We start from the raw sequence: 20238 nt of genomic DNA, 5'->3' as shown, positions 1-20238 counted from the left end.
TGTTGCCAACTACCTATAAATCTATTTCTTGCTTTCAAACTGTTCAACAATATATTGTATTTATGTTTATGAAGAACTATCCAAATTCCCCCAAAAGACATTGATCAGAATATATTCCAAATTCATTATAATTATAAAACTGGACCTTTCAAGTTGGTCCATCATCTGCATGTTGTTTGAGCAGTAACCTCAGACCAATAGGTGGCGGTAAAGCATCAAGATTCACCAAAGTTTCCCTCAGTAACAACATGGAAACATACAAATACACAAATATGACGTGTTAACACTATAAAAAACTACAAAACGTGAAAAGTGTTATTACGGGGAAAAAAAGGCCTGTATGGCAGGCTCTCTAGCCTAGAATGTGTGGGAACTCTGCTAAGATTTAAGGTGGATGTTGATACAAATTGTACATTTTGTAAATTTTAACTTTGAATCTATTTCTCACCTGTTCTATGATTGTATAAATGTCTAAAACTGTTGGTTGTATATTGATTTTTTTTAATTGTTTTCTGTAATTTTCATGGGGTTAAAATCCCTCTAAGCAAACAGGATATTATTATATTTCATCACTGGGGAAGTGATATGAATAGTAATAAAATTTTATATTGAATCTTTAGATTTCACATGAAAGTACTTTATCCATAAATGTAAGTAGGCAAAGACAGATGCAGGAATGTAATATAAAAATTGATCTTTGTTTTAAAACACTGTATGGACTGAGCAACGAGAATGCTGCAAGGACTTTCTTTATTCAAAGAGCTTTAAATATTGTCTATATTTTAAACAAACAAATAACAACAGCAACAAATACTACTACTACTAATAATAATAATAATAATAATTCTTTGTCATTATTTGTGATTTTATTTTATCTGTAATACTGTAACAACCCTTTACTAATTTATTATTATTATTATTATTATTATTATTATTATTATTATTATTATTATTAACAACAGCAACAACAACAACAACAACAACAATAATAATAATAATAATAATAATAATAATAATAATGATGACTAAAGTCGTCTTAAAGTGACACTTCAGTGATACTAGGAAGTCTCATTTAGACGTTTTCTCTTTCCTTGGTTCCTTGAAGGATGAAGCTAAGAACGGGGAAAGGGAAGGAGGGAATGAGGGAAGGAAACGAGAAGGCGCAGTTAAAGAAATAAAAAGCATCCCTGATTATTCTCATTTCTTTGTAGTGCTGTTACAGTCACGTCCTGTACGCTTTGTGCGCGTCGTGCGTAAGCGCGCTCTCACTCCTCAGTCCACGCCTGGAAACCGGTAATGCTGTGCCATGGCGATTTTGGGAGGCGCCCAACATCACATCATCTTTTCCAGGTGATCACGCTGATGTCTGATCCCCGACTGTGACGACACCTGCTGCTGTACTTGTAGGCTGGAGCATGAGCGAGTCCGCAGTCACCTTCGCCAAGGACTTCCTGGCTGTTTGCCTCGCCGCCGCGGTATCAGAAACCGCCGTGGCTCCGCTCGAGAGAGTCAAGCTGCTCCTTCAGGTGAGTAGGCAGCATGGAGCTGCGCCGCCCAGAACAAAATCAGGAGACCCCAAACGAACAGTCATGTGCCTTGCGCGTGAAATGATGTGTTCCTGCACACACAGATGGCAAAAACCTACCTCCTGGATCATTCAGTCTGTTTAGCTCATTGTGTTAGTTTTTATTTGTACAGTGTTAGTCGACTAGATTTCTGAAGCATCCAGAGAAGTTCTGCGAGAACTGAAAGCGTGGTTTGGTCATGCGTTCTGGATTGTTCTGTTTCCCATAGTATGAGTGCTGACCTTGGATTTTTACATTAGACTTTCACTTGAGAGAATAATGCAGTATCTATGGTATGCATCTGAAATTAGTTGTAAACAGAAGTATGTTTTTGGATATGTGTAAATTGCTATAGTACAGTTAAATGAAATACAGTGTAAATAGGATTAGTAGGTTGTCAAATTAAAAAAAGAGGATTTAAAAGTTCCACAGAGTATCAGCATGTCCTTTCAGTTACAAACAATAAGGCCCTAAAGAAGTCAGTTCCTCTTATATCAGCTGATATCAACGCACCAGCTTCTCTTGTTTACGCTCGTTTGAAGCTAATAAGAGCAGAAAGCAGAAAGTCGTCTGTCCTGTGGTGGAAAAACGAACTGACCGTTACAAACAGCTGACACTGGAGACTCCTTCTATAAATGTTAAATAAATGTCTCCTTATAGAAAGCTTCACTACAGGGCATCCCAAAAGTCTCCATACATAGAGGGAATGAACACTTTTTTATCAAAATGTAACTTTATTTACAAAACATCCTCTGCATGATTGCTATCACTGTAAACACACACTGAGTCGTCTCACCCAACTTTGGCTCCCAGTTTGGCAAAAGTGTCGTGTGTGATGTGCTTGCCATGTTTCCTGTTAAAGTCCAGAGCAACCTTGGGACAGCTTCCAGATCCAGCCATGAGAATGATTTCTATACACTCTTCTTTTGTCAAAGGCATTCTTAAAGGCTACCTGAAAAAAAAATATAATATAAACTAAGAAAAATTTTGGAAGACATTTTGCCAAAAAAAGTGTTAATTTCCCCCATGTATGGAGACACCTTGTATATTCGTTTTCTTGTCTTAAATAATAACTTATCTTTTTGAAATCCATTTATTATTAGACTTAGAGTGGAGCGTTTGCCATATGAGTCCCTGTGAATGAGTTGTTACTACAGAAACGATATTGTATTAGAGTGCATTAATCTAAACCTGTGATTTAAATTACAGCCAGTATTATTGTTAGAGCTACTGTTACAGAAACACCTTCTGACCAATCAGATTCGAGAATTCAACAGTGCAGTGCTGTAAAATCACTTAATATACAGAAACTAGTTCAGACAATGCACACAATTATCCTCTTATATCAACTGTAAGTGATCAGACAAGACAGGTTTAATCTGATGTCTGTAGTTTGGATTTGGAGCTACAAAGCTAATGTAAATAACATAATGGAAGTTTATCTCATCTAAGCATCTTTTCCATAAATACATGCCCAAATCTTCCTATACTTACTTATACTCGTCTTATCTTTAAATAAATGATGTAAAGTAAGAGCAATGGTCCATATCTAGAAGGTTTGATACCAAATTACTACAAGAAACAAGTTACTGGTTGTCCAAGAAGCATATTGCATATTATTGCTGATATTGTAATAAATTTGTATGAATTATAAATAAATAATAAAAGAGTATGGTACATTGCCATTGAGTATGTCAATGGCTTCATATGTACTGGGCAAGTGCAAGGATATACAATTTTGCTGACAACATAAATACTTATTGACATGTAAACATTGTGACTAAGCAGATTTTTGCGGCCATAACCTTGGGAGCAGAAGCCTTTAGCCTAGTAAAAGCCAGAGTTTTGTTCCTCCTTATTGCAAAATAAGATACAAAAGATCTTCAAACATTATAACTCCAAAATACTGTATCTTATTATACCTTTCATACTATGTAAAGAATGGACTGTTAGAATTTAAGTGTATAAGACACATGTCAGTTTTGTTTTTTTTTCATTATGATAATTGCTTCAGCTTGTAACATGATCATGTACTAAAAAGTTGCTGTATATCAGCACATGCCCAGAACATATACAGTTCTAGAATGGTTTATAATTTATATATCATATCTAACCCATTGCATATCAATAACACATATCAGTGTTTCATTAATTTATAAAGATGTTTACACTTCCTGAATTAGAAACTCTTCATACCAGCAGGTTACCTTATCAGGTTACTCTGTCTCATCAAATAATTTAAGACACAGGAAAGTTACAGGAAGGCTAGCGCTACTGGAAAAGTGTGACACACTCACTCACGTGCAGCACAGGCTCGTGTGCACCTACACAACCAGTCTAGCAGATTGCAGTGTTATTTTATAGACCTTCTTATAGTACCAGTTCATTTTTTTTGTATAACTTGCAGTTCAGGGCTTCCATGCCTTAACCCAGTTGGAGTCATTTTCCAACATTTGTTTCATTAAAAGCCATGAGGCTAATGATTTTGGATGAGATAGGTGTCCATTATTTGATAGCAAAATTAGACTCATAGCTCCAGTACAAAACTAGAGAAGCAAAAACATCTTGGTTGATCTGGCTGATGAGTACATTTGGGGGTTCAGGATCTGTGAATATACAATTTGGAAACACCCTCATGCACTCCTCCTATCACTAAGAACTAGTCTGCTAGTTAACTGCTAGTTAGTCCTGCAAGCCAGACCTGGTACTTTTCCTTAATAAATATGGCCCAAACTGCTAAAAGGACAAGGCAATATGTCTAACATCACACACATACATTGAATAAAATATGTCAGTGCATCAAATTGGATAATATAACAAATCTGATCTGGAATCAGTCCATGGTTTCAGGCAAGAATTCATACATTCCAGCTCAGCTTGTATGTGAAAATGCAAAAATATTCTAATACCAATATCAGCAATAGACCTATATCACTAATACACCAATTTCACAATCAGCCAACTTAAAAACCATGTGTTTAAATTCAGGCTAAATTAAGCTTCTGAGAGTTTTCAAAAATCTTTTTAAAGATTGATCTACATTCATTCATTATTCATTGTCTCCTGGAGATGGATTTGTAGATTATCATTAAAACTCTGGGCTTGAGGCGGGAATACACCCTTGATGGGACACCAGTCCATCACATTTTTTATCCTTCCATCATTTTCAGCTCATTACAAGCACAGATATTCCTGAAGCTCTAACTTCAGAATTTTCAAATTTCCCCATAGGTACAACATGCCAGCAAGCACATTGTGGCAGAGAAGCGCTACAAGGGCTTCCTCGACTGCATTATTCGCATCCCCAAAGAGCAGGGTGTCCTCTCGTATTGGAGAGGCAACCTGGCCAACGTGATCCGATACATTCCCACACAGGCCCTCAACTTCACCTTCAAGGATAGGTACAAGAAGTTATTCCTGAACGGTGTGGACCAGAGCACGCAGTTCTGGCGCTACTTTGCTGGTAACCTGGCATCAGGGGGTGCCGCAGGGGCCACATCTCTCTGTTTTGTCTACCCACTAGACTTTGCTCGCACTCGTCTGGCAGCAGATATCGGCAAGGCGAGAGCGGAGAGGGAATTCACCGGACTGGGTGACTGTTTTGGGAAAATACTCAAAGCTGATGGACCAAGAGGTCTTTACAGTGGTTTCAGTGTGTCTGTGCAGGGCATCATCATCTACAGGGCCGCCTACTTTGGCATCTACGACACCATCAAGAGTGAGAGCACTGTGTGGATAAGTTACAGCCAGCTTTACATGTGTGCATACTGAGGGCCATATTCAGAGTTGGTGACATAAGTCCAAAGGTTTTGTCCATATTGGGGACAGAAGATAGTGGGGAAAGTTACGCGTATTCAGAGCCTAGTTATGCACATGCTTATGTCTGTTTTCTGGGCTCCCCATTCAGATTGTGCAAATTACCTGTGTGTAGTTCACACTTCTGAGGTTGCCAGGTTGTTCTTGAGTAGATGCATCCAAGATGGGGTTTTCAATAGCATCTAGATCACCTACCTTTAAAGACAAGCACTTGCCTTTAAACCTGACAAGGGATCAGGGATAGAACATGGGGACATAACATAGGGACATTTACTGTCAAATGTATGCATTTTAACATAAAAACAACAGACAATTTAAAAATGAAAAATAAAAAAAATTATACATATACACTATATGACCAAAGGATCCATACGTGGTCTAAATGTGGTCATTGCATTAGTCACTGATATTTTTTTTTTGTTTAATTGAACAATATGCTTTCCACCCTCCTTATTCAGCAGCTTATAACATAGCACTTGATCCAGCACATACTGTTGTTTTGCATTTACAGTTATGGCATTTGGCAGATGCCCTTATCCAGAGCGACTTACAGAAGTGCTTTGAAGTGTCTATCAGTAAATACATTCTGATGCTGGTTTGCTAGGTCTAAGCATAAGATCAGTCTAAAAACTCTGTTGGGAAGGTAATATGGTAAAGAGCCCACAGATAATACATGTTTTTTGAAGTGCTAATTTAAGTACTCTCATTTATTTTTCTTAAATAGTCTGTCAATAGTTAATTGTTCACACAACAAATGTAGCCATAAGATAAATTGTAAAGCGTGTAAAGCTGTGAAATTGTAATGTGTGGGATGTAGGCTATTGTATCATGCTTTTAATTCTCTAATTTGATTCAAATGCAGATCAAACACTGATCTGATAAGCTTACAGCTCGCTTTAATTTATAACCAATGTCTCTGATATGATACCTTCTCCATGCGAAAAAAAATATTTTCGTGGACTTTAAAGAATAGTATTAATTAAGTAAGTGCCATATTTATGTATTTAATATTGCCTTGAATGGTAGTAGTTTTTTGTGTCTTTACAGGCCAAAACATACATTTCAGTGCGACATATTGTAGTTATTGATAGCAGAAAAATGGGATCAAGGCAGACTCCACCGCATGTGCATAACTTGTGCATAATTAAATAGGGCTTACGTCTGTAGTTTCATCTGAGGTCTGAACAGTGATGTGCACAATTTTAGTATTAAACCTTCAGTATGCACCCTTAACTCTGAATGTTGTCCTGAATGCTTTGATCTGTTGTACAGGTACATTGCCAGATCCAGAGAATATCCACTTTGTGATGAGCTGGATGATCGCACAGAGCGTGACTACGCTTGCTGGACTCATCTCCTACCCATTTGATACGGTGCGTCGTCGCATGATGATGCAGTCAGGACTGAAAGGAGGTAAGTCAGTAGACTTAGTAGTAGTCAGTAGTTGGTTAAGAAACCAACGATGAACAAGACAAACATACTCTTTACCAGTTGAAAATCTACAGATGGACGCAGTAGTAGTTCAGCATTTAAAAAAATTGTTTCACCAATAATGACATTTGCCCATTTTTTCCTCTGTACCAGGAATGCAGTTGATCGACCAAGACATATTTGGTGACCGTGGTTTACTTTAGTTTTGCACTATAGCTACATAAAAAGATGAATATGCTATGGCTGCCAAGTTAAAAAAAAAAAGCATATAGCTGCCAGTTTAACACGGTGTAAACTACATGTCTGAATCGTCACACTCGTCTCAAACCATGTCCAGTTGTTCAGCTTCTCTTGAATATAAGGTTTCTGACACTGTATGACACAGTATTAGATATAAAAATGGACAGAAGGATGTCACAGAACTAAAGCATGCCGGAGCAGCTGGAAAAATGTCATAGCTGCCATCTTGAAGCCAAAATCACTCTCTTCCTCAGATAATTTCAGCTAAAGTGCAACTTTATGACTTAGGTAGTGGGTGTAGCTGACTGTTTGAAGGTGGGATTGTAGTATAACTATATCAGAAGTGATACAGTTCTAATGTAATTTGTAGAATTATTTTTAATATGGGTTTATTCTGCTATTTTATGAAACATTATGTACAAATGGTGTTACTGAGCCACACAATGTCATTTGCTTTAGACATGCAGTTTGCAAAATGCTAAATTGTAGGCTATAAGCTTCTCTCGCTTGTTAACAACATTTGTGGCTGAAATGCAAAACCTAAGAAGCATCAGACACCAAACTAAGAAATTTGTGTCACTTTCATTTCCAACCAAACGGTTCCTTAACACTCATCTAAGCTTTGTAAGCTTTGTGCTTAGATTCCATTTTTTGCTCCTTATATGAGAGTTGCTTCGGATAAAAGTGATAAAAGATAAAAGCAAGCCCATGCAGCCTTTTTTACATGCTGTGTTGTTTTTGTCCAATAAATTCACACAGTCCTACTCACTATTCATAGTGAACTTTGTTTAAGCATAATCTACACCCGTTTTTATGGTGCAGCCAGTATGGTAATGATGGCAATTACATAATTATAGCTGACTCAACCTGTACATTGTGAGTGTTTTATATTGGTGTGCAAGCATGTTGCTTACAAGTCACATCCAGTGTGTATCTTAGGTAAATTTGTTTTTTGCTTCATTTCTCAATAAAAGGATAATCTATACTGTTTCTGTGTTATTTTACACAGCAGACGTCATCTACGCTAGCACAGTGGACTGCTGGAAGACGATTGCTCGTAATGAAGGGGTCCAGGCTTTCTACAAGGGAACTTGGTCAAATATTCTCAGAAGCGTGGGAGGCGCCCTGGTGCTAGTGTTTTACGATGAGATAAAGAAAATCATCTGAATGCTCACCTTTGTTACTTAGACAAACTTACTGAATGTTGGACAACAACAGGAGGGAGAAAGTGCTATCAAGTAAAAGTCAAAGTGAGTCCTTCAGTGCTACCTCATACACAGAAAGGGGCTTCAGTGTGGTGTGTGTGTGTGTGTGTGTGTGTTATTAGGGAAAACAGTATCACAATTGCATATTTGTCAGTCATCAGGGGATTTGACTCAATTTATTAAGATGAATGCTCAATGCTTGATAAGATGTTTATTGCCATCATAAATGTCTGTACTCTAAGCAATTCAGCATCACCACATCTTAACTTTATAACAGTTCAGTGTGAATGCTCTAAAGCTATAGGTCAGTGAAAAATCAAATGGACAGTTTTCCACTTGTTGGTTGATCAGACATGTTTTGTGTCCGTTTGGTGTTGCTTTTTTGCACTGGAGCTACAAGGCTATTGTAGTTTGCGAGGTAAGGAAAGTTTCTTCCACGCAAACTGCATGATTTCAGGCGATTTTGGTTCCATCATTCCAGTTAATGTAGTGATTTTAATATCAGCGGTATACAATCTTCATATATGGCTTCAAATGACATTGCTAAGCTACTTGTAGGTGGCCTCTTGTTGTGAAATGTGGTACCAAAATATGATGAGGAGAAGTCGTACCAGTTATCCAAGATGGCTGCTCCATGAGGTTACAGCATTTAGCTATACAGGGAAATTTGTACATGTTTATACACAACAATTCTCACTCAGTCGTAAAACACACCAGTGAGTCTGTGTGACTAAAGAATTTGTGTAAGATATTTATGGAGGGAATATTGAACTAGTCAATCTTCCATTATTTGTTAGCTAAACTGGCCTCATAGCTCCAGTGCAAAGCAAAGGACACAAACCCTGCTGAACAGTTCGCTAATCAATTCCAAATTGTACTATATTTTACCCATTTTCCAATAATTTCCCTGCACAAGTTTTATTTAAATATAGTTGTAATCAGCTGGCATTGCTGTAGGTAATTACTGTGTATTATCACTTTTTTCTATTTATTACTGTATTCAGTGGTTCTAGCTAGGCTAGCCTTCCTATGCCCCATACACAAAGATGTAGGTTTGTATCTCTGGCCACTTTTGCTAACTAGCTAATGTCCACAAACTAATATCAAATATTCATGTTAGATGACTCGCTAACATTTTATAAAATTTATTAGCTGTTCTGTGACATGCAAAGTCACTTTATGTAGCTATACCTTTGTAATTGTAATTTATTTTAACTAGCTAGCATAACATAACTAATATGGTAACACTAAATTCCACTCACAATCTAAACTAGTGTCTAAACTAGTGTCTGTGGAACAGCCTAACTTTAGTGGGAGACTTTACTACACGTAAAAAAAAATTAAAAAGTTCAGCTTTTTCTTTCATTTCTCTGCACCTGATAGTAAGTGCCACTCCTTCCTTTTTGCCAGTTTGTGTGCATCTCCTGTTCAGTTTGTGAGTTAATGATAAGAAATTAAATGATTGATGAACTTAATAAATGTGGCCTGTCTTGTTTTACACCTATGTAACAACTGCTGGCAGTTAAAAGGTGTCCGATTACTTGAGCTGCAACTTTACACCCGGTTTCTCCTGTTGTGAACAAAGACATGTGAGACATATTGTCTCTGACTGATCTCAGGTGTAAGCCAGGTTTATGTTAAGCTTATTTATCAAAATAAAATCACAATATGTTGAACAAAATTCAAAGTAGCACCTACTTTGGTGTGTGTGATTATCTGTTAGGTCTATTTATCCTCTTTTAACTAATTATTTGTTTAAAAGTACTTAAAAACTACTTGTTTCTGTCAAAGTGCACACAGAAGGGCTAATATCATCAACCAGGATGCCAGGTTTCACATGGAAACCATCTGAACCCAAATTTCCCAGTTTAACCCAAATTAACCCAAATTAATCAAAAACCACCAAAAGACCTGAAACTAGCCCTAGTATTTTTACGTAGTCCTAGTATTTTTTTAAACTAGCTCTATTTGAAGTAAAAAAAAAAAAAAAAAAAAAAAAGACCCTAGCAAATCTGTCATTAAACTGTCATTAAACGTCCTGTCTGCTGCTCCTCCAATGAAAACATTCATATAGTGCAAGAGTGGGGCAGCGTGATTCCCGCCCCAATGGGCCCCTATTAACCTCTTTTTTACAGTTTGCATTTTTGACAGTAAGAACACTATGGAGCTAAATGGGGTAGTGAGCATCGTGCCCTATGACTGTATTACAAAGGCAATCAAATTAATGGAACATCACCTTATATCTGTCCAATAGCATCATTTTAATCACTGTTCAGTCAGAAGAGGTATGGATTCGTGAATGAGGACCCTACAGATGAGCTGCCACTGTACGTGGGGGCAATTTAGCATAGCCAATTCACCGACTGGCATGTTTTTGGGAGGTGGGAGGAAACCAAAGAACCCAGAGGAACCACACAAACACCAGGAGAACATGTATAGAAACTCCACAAAGAGAGTGATTAACCCGAGCCCAGGATTGAAAGCTACATTCTACTATGAATATTTTAATATACACTTTTCACCATTTTTGTTAGTTGTGATAATAAACTTATAAAAATCTATAATTAAAAGAGGTTAACCTTTTTTCCCCACTGGCTTTGTTACAAAGCTATCACCTTTTTAAACCTAACCTGGTTTAATTGGTCTGAATAAAACAGCAGTTGCCAGAGCTGCCAGACTGGGAAACTTCCTTGGGGTGTTTGCAATCATATATAGGTAGCTTGGGTTGGTGGATAATATGTAATGTAGATAAAATATAGACAGTCGCTTTACTGTGAATTGTTTTAGTACATGCTTGAATTATTTTGTGATATTTTAAATACAGGACTGTTTCTTCCTATAAGCGATACAGGTGGTCACTTAGGGCCCCTGGACCACTAGGGGTCCAGGTGATTTTTAAAATATTATGTGAAAAAGGACAATTTACTATTATTTGATATAAAGGTTTATGTATCATAGGGCTCCCCCTTGTTGTGTGAAAAGACTAGAGGATGCAATTTATGTTATGATAATTTGGTAACTAACATTACTAATGCCAGAAGATCACCAAGAAGCTCTGATCATAAAGAGTTCATATCTATCCAAAACACTGGAAAGACATTAATACTAATTATTTGAATTTAGTCAGTTGGCTTTCTTGTTTCTGCTTGTTGATGTAATCGAAATGGAAAAATAGCTTTAACTAGCTAGCTAGTATCTTGAGTAAGATGTTAACATGTTAATTTGCTATGAGCTATGAGAACAGTAGCCTGCTGACTTTAAAGATAATTACTGCGCAAGTGTTCGAAACATTCAATTCTTTTCAGAACTACAGCAAGTCAGACAGTCAGACGACCAAGTCAGACAACCAACGAAGAGACGATTCTACAAATTCACAAACCTTTCATTATGCTAAATAGCCTAATGGTATAGTGGTCATTTTTCTGGTGCATTAAGGAAATATTTGAAGCATTGTCAGTGTTTTTATATTAATTAATTAATTCATTGGTTCTTTAAATTCCTCTTGTATACACTGCAAAAAATATATCTCTTAGGAAGTAAAAATACCTTGAACATAGGCAAATTCAGCTAGTATTTCTCTTTATTGGATTTTGTTAGATTTTACTTAATCTTTTCAGACTGAATTTTAGATAATATTGGTTATGAATCTGGAAAATATTAAAGATTTGTTGGTCCGTTTAGTCCACTCTGTTTTCAAATCCTGTTATTGAAATTTACATAGGCCATAAATAATTCATTCATTCATCTTCAGTATAGTTGTTTTTCTGTTGTTTTTATTTTGTTGTTTATTAAAGTGTTTTTCCTCCTTATCAAAGGTAATGATATATTAATTCTGGTCATTGTTTCATATAAAATAAGATGAATTGTGTGTGTGTGTGTGTGTGTGTGTGTGTGTGTGTGTGTGTGTGTGTGTGTGTGTGTGTTTGGGGGGGGGGGGGGGGAGGGGGGGGGGGGGGAAGGGGAGGGGTTAATAAGTTGCTTGCCCAGTTTAATAATCGAATACCTCTGTTGTAAGGTTTTATGACAGATGGGAAAACAGATCCAATCTGGCAACCCTGAGTTCAGAAGAGTAGCCGTTACATGGCGCCCTGGTGTAACATTACTGACGCCCAGTGGCCGTGTTGTATATTGACAGATTAATATTTCTCTCAGGATCCAATATTGAATGTGAGCATATAGTTACTTACTCTTGTAATATTTGTATACTGTTATGGAACAGTTTATTGTTTTTTTATTCTCTGTACATATTGCGTTGACTTAGCCTAGCTAAAACGCGTTAAGCTAACTGCAATATAGTAAGAGAAAGAAGCAATATATAGCCTCTGTAAAATTAGCATAGCTTAATAATGACAAGAAAAAAAATCAGAAAGATGTCTTCATATACGTATTAGTGTAACATTTCTGTACATTGTTGTACAGTTGTACTGTACATAAAACACACAAACAAACAAAGAAACAAAACGGTAGCTACTGCATAACCACTGTTGTTAGGTACTGCGATGCGTCATCGGCAGCCTGCTTTAACTCCTTCATAAAAGTTACTCATAGAATAAAATAGTTATATATAATTCGTCAGAGCTTTCATTTGTGAAAAGTAATAGCTTGTTCAGCGACTATAATATGTAAATGCTGTACGTCTGGAGAAAATACTGAGTCTTTGCTCTAAATTCAATTCTATTCCAGCCAACTTGAAAAATTCCCCCCTCCAACATGGCGGCACCATTGACGTGTATCTGTCTTAACCCAATGACGAAGCGGCCATTTTTAAAGATCGGAAGTGGGGCCGCCTGTACGAGGGCGGAGACTGACCAATCACACACACGCGATTTGTCCGTGGGCGTGGTTAATAGAAAACGAGTACAAACGTATTGCAGCTAGGCTGTGAATTTGAAGAGATAAGGAATATTATATTATTATTATTTCAAACAAACAAACAAACAAACAAACAAATAAATAAATAACCAAGATAAGGAATATATGTTTTAAAAAAAAGAAAAAAAACAACAATGATGAACGAATCAGGATAGGCGATTATATAAATCACCAAATCACTAATCACCATAATGCTAGCCTATAAAATAGCCTTACTAGAAATAATAAATCTATAATAATAATAATAATAATAATAATAATAAATGTGAATAATATACTAGACAGCTGAATAACTTGAAAATAAATAGTTCTAAATAGTTCTAATTATACCAAATCCTAATATAATATAGACTTAATGTAAGTCTATAGGCTAGGTATTTTTATTTATTTGTTTAGATTCTAACTGCATCTGATGGTAATAAATCCCGTTATGAGTATTATGCGCGCGCATCGCGGTGGCGCTGTGCTTGTTTTGTATTAATGACGCGTGCCGGCGCGCGCGCTCCCAATGCTCAAGCCTTACGTATCGACGTAAACACGTGCCGGTCCCCCGGTTACGGGTTTCTTTTGGCATTTCCCCCTACAATCATCCATCCATCCTTGTCTCTTTCTCTCTCCCCGCTCTTTATTCTTGGTCAGTAGCAGCAGCAGAGGCCGTGATGGCGGACCCCGCGGCGGCAGAAGCAGCATCCTCTCCGTGTCCGACTCCGGGCCTTTCTCCAGCGGCGAGTCCGGGCTCCGAGCCTCCCTCCGCGGCTCTGTCTCCGTCGGCGGGCGGCGCGCAGCGGCTCCTTTTCACGCACGACTTGGTGTCCGGTCGGCACCGCGGTTCGCTGCGCTTCGGCCTCGTGCGAATGATCCACGGAGAGGAGGATTGGACCGAGGACGAGGATGAGGACCTTGATGGCGGCGGAGGCAGAGACGGTGGTGGTGGCGGTGGAGGCGGCGGCGGTGGCGGTAGTAGTGGCGGCGGCGGCGGCAGTGGCGGTGGTGGTGGAGGAGGAGTCGGGGGAGGCGGCGGCCGCGTCCCCGGGAGCTCGGATACTGAGAACGGGGCTCTGGAGTCCCGGACGTGGCCTCTCGGTAGGGGCTTCGTGCGCGTGCAGTGGTATCCCGAGGGCACGAAGCAGGATGTTCGGGAAACGAAGGTGAAAAAATAACAACACTCGATTATTTTATGATATTGTTTTCATTGTTCGCATGCATCGATGCTTCGTTGTTGCTCGATACGTTATCATCATCCTCATCATCCTCATCACCATCATCATGCTCATCATCCAGGCCACCTAGAGTGGCATTGCTTTCAAAATTCACACGTTCTGTTAGATTATTTCATGCTTTGTTAATCTTTATCCTGCTCATCACTAATTAACGATTAATTCGCAGTCAGCGAGTCATTTGCATTTTATTCGACCCACCCTAAGCTGACCCTCCCCACCTTCTGATGTGACTCAAAGCCCTGTACCCAGTGGCTGGGTGCATTTAAGGGTCGGTAATGTAGCTAAATAAACATGTAAGAGTATCGCAATGAAAAATACACATGCCTACAACACTGCATCCTGTAAATAAGTAAACAAACAAACAAATCTCTAGCACAATTAGACTATGTACCTCTATGTATAAACTAGATTAGCTCTAGCATGTGGGCGATAATGTCAAAATACATTAGTAGTGCTTCTAGAAGCAAACAGAACCTGCTAGATTGCTTCTTTGGTCCCACATGGGTTTTAGACGTATTATTCTAGAGAACTGGCTTTATGGGAAGAAAAGAGGCTCTTTATTCCTGTTGTTAAAGGAAGTGTTCAGTATGTCAGCTTGTTACCACCCATCCCCGCTGAGGGCGCAGGTATTGATGGGATTCACACTGTTGGATGCTTCTCCCTCCTTCTACAGACGCTGGACATCTAATTCAGTCTGAAATGATTTAGACAATGCAGAGGGCAGGTTGTATGTTTTGACAGCGTGGGCTGGTCAAGCGTTCCTGCAGTTTGCCTTTTGTGTGCCACACACAATAGGATTGATTATCACAGGCCAGGCCCAACTAGAAGCCACCTTTTTTCAGCCATTAGCACAAAGCCCATCATTAGAGCTGAGGTGCCTGCTGTTAAAAGAAAGTTGTTTTACTGGCGCAGATAAATACATGGCCATGGCAACAGGATGTATCATATGTTAATTATTTCAACACAATTGCCATATTTACATGCTGAGAATGCAATCTCTAAGTATATCTAACCTGGATTTCTCCATGAGGTTTGCTCACTGCAGCATTGTCCACATGGCAGTCCAGGTCCTGGGTGTTGCCATCTTTAGTCCATGGGGACTTATTTCCTGGGAGCCAGTGGCCTGATTCTCAAATGCTTTGTGACTCCTGACCAAGCTGGAAGTATGACATACTGATATTCTTGATTGACCGAGGTCACCATGCATTAGCGTGGGTTTCTATATGAGCTATTATATAAAAGCCACAAGAAAGAAAAAAAAAATCACAAAAAAATTTGGAATTTGTCTAGAAAATGATGCTTTAAATGCAGGTCTATGAGGAAGCATGCTTTCTGCTTTTCATCTTTCACCAGTGAATACTGTTTAACTGCTAGAGCTAGCTGAGTTACACCTGAACAGCCGAACTCCACCCGTCTGCTTTAGAAGCATTACAGCATTTTCACAAAATCATTTCGGGTCAGACAATGCGGGCTGATCTCTAACCTTGAATATCAATGTTTTCTTCACCACTGCCATTTAGTGATAAGATATCCAAATTGTGCGGCACTAAATTCTCTTCATTCTTCAGTATGTACAAGACCAGCGTGGTGTTGTGTTGTGTTGCTAGATGTTTCTCAGCATTGATTAGTATTAGCACTGAAGTCTTATTCGTTATAAAATTTCAAGCATTGAGCATTCCGCCTACGAACATAGCATGCAGGAAGTATAAATGTATAAAATATTAAATATGAAAAGGCTGCAATGTGCATCTGAGCCCCTTAACCAATTGGCTAAATGTTTTATTTTGTATTGTAATCATCCTAGCCAAGCCTACGAAGAATTATGGCTTGCACACAATCAGAAGTTTGTTGCAAATAATGCAGTCCATTTAGGATTCACCAGTAGGGCTCCATAACTGAGATACTGATATTGTGAGGCCTGTAATCATAATATGAGAGTTTGTCCAAATTGTACAACCTTTCAGTTTCTTGTCAAAGCCTAGGAGCCTCATCAATTTTAGGTTAGCAGAATGTTTTCTGAACATTAGTGTTTTGGGCATTCTGAGAGCATTTATAAAGATTCGTACAATGCTGCTGCAAAATGTTAAGACTAGACTCACACCTGGCATTTTTTTTTTTTTTTTTTTCCCAAAAAGGCTGACTGGAGCAGCTTTATTGCTGATATCAAAGCTGCTAATTAGGGGTCCAAGCACCAAAGGTGCTTATTATTCTCATATGTTATTCTGATTCTACACCAGTGCACGATGGGGAACAAAGACCATGAGTCGACTAAGAAACACCAAAATGTTCAAGAAGCAGCAGAATCCTCTTTTCTACTCAGGGGACATCCGTCAGCCTGATGAAGGCGTTTCAAGTTTTGACCCATTCCTCAAGAGAATGCTGAAATTTTTTTTCTCCGATTCCTTGGCAATTCAGTTTGATTGAGATGAAATACTGATAAGTTGGTTGATACATTTGAAAAAACATGGCTGCCATTGGCAAATCAGCTTTCAGCAGGCATGTGTCAGGGTTAGAACTGAGCTGTTGCTACGAACCCTGAACTGTATGTTCCTCTGTGGCCTCTTTAGTATTGTATGCAAGAACTGGCCACTGGGGGCACTCTTTTCAAAGGATTACTGGATCACATATATAGATAACTGCTTGCAGCTATATTTAATAGTCTTATTAATAATAGCCGAAATGTCACATTTAGTTTCTACTGAGATGAAGAGAACACATGCCTTGGGTTTGGCTTTGGTAGTAAAAAATCGAGAAGAGTGGAGTGCTTCTGCAACTCAATTGCATTTAGGCTATGTGCGGGTGTGACTATATTAGGGCTGCGACTATCATTTGTTTTGGTTGGCAAACATTCTGCCAAGTAATGGCCTAAATATAAGGATAAGAAAGGCTCAAGATTTAATTTGTTTTAAAGATTTAATAAGTTTTAAAGATTTAATAAAAGAAAACCAGCAGTAGAATACAAATCAGTTAACACAAATCTTCAGTGGGACATTGCCACATCAAATTTACATAAGGAGCTATATACATACTTCATAATCAACATGTTCAAACAAAGAATTTGTTTTCAGCAGATTGTATAAGTGTATAAGTGACAAAAATTACTCCTAGCAACCTATAAACAAGCCAAACCAGAATACTTTTTGAATAATAAAATGACATTGAGGTAACAAAAATGATAGATTATTATAGAATATCAGATTACATTTCTAAAGACAAACTAAGTTTTTTCTTTTTATTATTAATACTGTGCTTGCATAAAGGTGAACGTAACAGTGACTACTGTGCCTACTAATGGTAGTTTTGTGGCAGCACAAATTTATTAGTGAACCAAACAGGTTTTTATTAAGTAGTAGTAGTCAGTAGTCTCCCCAAAAAGTATTTCATGTTGAACTCAGGGGGAGCTCAGCCTGCTCTCTAATGAAGCTGACTGAGAAGATGAGAAGAGTATGCAAAGCTTCATTACTGTTAATTTAAAATACAAAATAGTTTTGATTTAACACGATTCCTGGTAACCGCATAATTCCATATGTGTTATTTCAAAGTGTTAATGGGGGTGCGTGTGGGTGATATGGCAACAGTATCATATCATGATATCTGAAGACCTTTCTATGATACGTGATATGCGTCATGATATTTAGCAAAATAGTGGTGCTGCCAAAAATGCTGAGAATGGACTTCAATGTTACTTTTATTTAACATCTACAAAAATAACTTATTTAATACTGCAGAAGAGGGAAATTTTTTCAACTTAAATACTCAGAATTTTAACGCCCAATTTAATCAGATGCTTCCACTCAGAGCAAGAATATTTGTGAAAATATTAACATGGGAAAAATCTATGAAGAATGAAATTTAAAACATTATGAAATGAAAACATCAAATAAGCTGATTCCCGATTGAAATTTTACTGGTTTAAATCTTTAAAATTGTAAAATGTTAATACTTTCGCAGATTTTTTTTATAGTGCTTTAACATCAAAGCAGCTGCTTCCAATCAGAATTTGTAAAAAAAAAAAAAAAAAAAAAAAAATCTGTTAAAAAAATTTATATTTTAAAATTTTAAACAAAATTCTAACACCAAACCAGCTGTTTCCAGAGTTTGCAAATTGTCGTTAAAAACCATAATAAATTTTATAAAAAAAGATACTGTGACTGTTTGTCGCGATATCTATCATATCATCATGACACCCAGCCCTAGTGTTAATGTTTTAATTATTAATCGCAAAAATGAAGAAAGCCCTTCGAAGATGCGTCCAAACGTTTCACTCACCATAAGATCCTGCAGAGACATATTTGCGGCAGAATAGAGAAATATAGAGATTTGGAAGACGTTGGAAAACAACATAAACCATGGTGATACATGTTTTTATGTTTGCAGATTCATTTTACAGTGTGCTAGTGAATCACCATACAGCTACAGTCAACTAAACACACCCTACCACCAAAAAAAAGGCTTTTTTCCTCAATGCACATAGAATGAGTGATGGGTAGGAATGGGTTTAACAATATGGCCGACTCACTGTGCCATGCAGCCAACTAGTGCATTGCATCAGCACCGTTATCACTGTTGGTCTACCTCTGTATTTAAATAATGTGATTACTTTTAAAGTTGTTATCATCAAGCCTCATCAAAACGCTGCTCTCGAACCTGCGAGTCATTGGGCAGGCTCAAGGGCAGATGGCATCTATGCTAATGATGCCACTTTTGTCCTTGAGTGGTGATTAGCTCCTTTTTCGTGATAGGCTCTGTATACCCGACATTATATTCAGTGTTAGAGTGGTCCTTATTTCAGCCGTTATTCATCTGATGTTGAGCTGCCCCTTACAGATGGACGAACAGATGTTAGTGCTGTATTGTTTGTATTTAAATTGACTTCTGGTTTGCATATTGCAGTAAATATAGAAATTGTGCAGTTAGGGATTAATGTGTAACTGAGGTGAGATAAATGTCTTGCATGGAAAGCAGGCTAGCCAGAGAGAGAAAGAGTTGTTGTTGTTGTTGTTGTTGTAATTATCACAAATGGTGAAGAACAGGCTAGTAATCATGAAGCCTGTGTGTGTTTGATAGTGCAGAGCAGAGATGAGGGGTTTAGGACCCAACGCCCTGCCCTACACACTCACATGCAACAGTGTGTGTGAGGGAACATTGGTGCAGTTTGTTCGAGACATAAACATGGGAAGTCAGGTTGTCCTGAACTACTGTGAAGGTCTCCTGTGTGTTTCTGGAGTCAGACAGGGACTGGGAGCGAGTTAGCTCAGGGTCACAGTTTGCTGTGTCATCGCCGCGTTGAGCTGTATGTGCTCTGAATTAGATTCCATCAGACGCAGAAGGTTCAGTGTGAACCAGAAGCAGCCTGTTGCCTCCGTCTTGTGCCCTTAGCGTCATGTTTTCTCGTTCAGTATATTTGGCCAGTGTTTTCTTCAGTTCTGTTGTAAATGAAGCAATTACAAAACAGGTGCCAGCTTTCACTTAGCATCATATTACATATACAGTGAAAACAGGTATATAAAACTTACATCTTAAAAATTAGTTTGCTCTTTGGAAGGTAAACCAAGTTCCACCCAGTGACATAATAACAAAATAGACTGTTGGATAGGTAGCCGCTACATGCAGTCAGGGCCATAATTATTTGGACACTGACATAGTTATTGATATTTTAGCTGAGAGATAGCAAAAACATTAGATGTGGCCAAATCAACTATTTGGTACATTCTTAAAAAGAAAGAACACACTTGTAAGCTCAGGAACACCAAAAGGCCCGAAAGACCACGGAAAACAACTGCTGTGGATGATACAAGAATTCTTTCCCTGGTGAAGAAAAACCCCTTCACAACAGTTTGCCAGATGTAAGCCTTTGGTTCACCAGATGTAAGCCTTTGGTAAGCCTTA

At 38.1% G+C, this 20238-nt stretch overlaps 2 protein-coding genes across 3 annotated transcripts in view; both read left to right on the top strand.

Moving 5' to 3' along the window:
• Nucleotides 1-1028: 1028 nt before the first annotated feature.
• Nucleotides 1029-9736, top strand: LOC113538258 (ADP/ATP translocase 3). 2 transcript variants are annotated; one of them, XM_053242317.1, is made up of 4 exons: nucleotides 1029-1526; nucleotides 4797-5283; nucleotides 6654-6794; nucleotides 8065-9736. In XM_053242317.1, the coding sequence occupies exons 1-4, from the start codon at nucleotides 1416-1418 to the stop codon at nucleotides 8217-8219; spliced, it is 894 nt and encodes a 297-aa protein (XP_053098292.1). In that variant the 5' UTR covers nucleotides 1029-1415; the 3' UTR covers nucleotides 8220-9736. The 2 variants fall into 2 exon arrangements, with proteins under 2 accessions (XP_053098292.1, XP_034168046.1); XM_034312155.2 differs by having other exon boundaries at nucleotides 1032-1526; nucleotides 8062-9736.
• A 3862-nt stretch (nucleotides 9737-13598) lies between these two features.
• Nucleotides 13599-20238, top strand: part of ube2o (ubiquitin-conjugating enzyme E2O) — a 39269-nt gene continuing 32629 nt past the window's right edge. Inside the window, exon 1 of the mRNA XM_053232024.1 lies at nucleotides 13599-14277. Coding sequence (XP_053087999.1) covers nucleotides 13789-14277 — 489 coding nt within the window. The 5' untranslated portion in view covers nucleotides 13599-13788. The remainder of the gene's footprint in view (nucleotides 14278-20238) is intronic.

Source organism: Pangasianodon hypophthalmus, chromosome 2 (genome assembly GCF_027358585.1).
Source record: "Pangasianodon hypophthalmus isolate fPanHyp1 chromosome 2, fPanHyp1.pri, whole genome shotgun sequence".
Taxonomy (NCBI): Eukaryota; Metazoa; Chordata; class Actinopteri; order Siluriformes; family Pangasiidae; genus Pangasianodon; species Pangasianodon hypophthalmus.
This window is presented reverse-complemented; position numbering and strand designations above follow the sequence as displayed.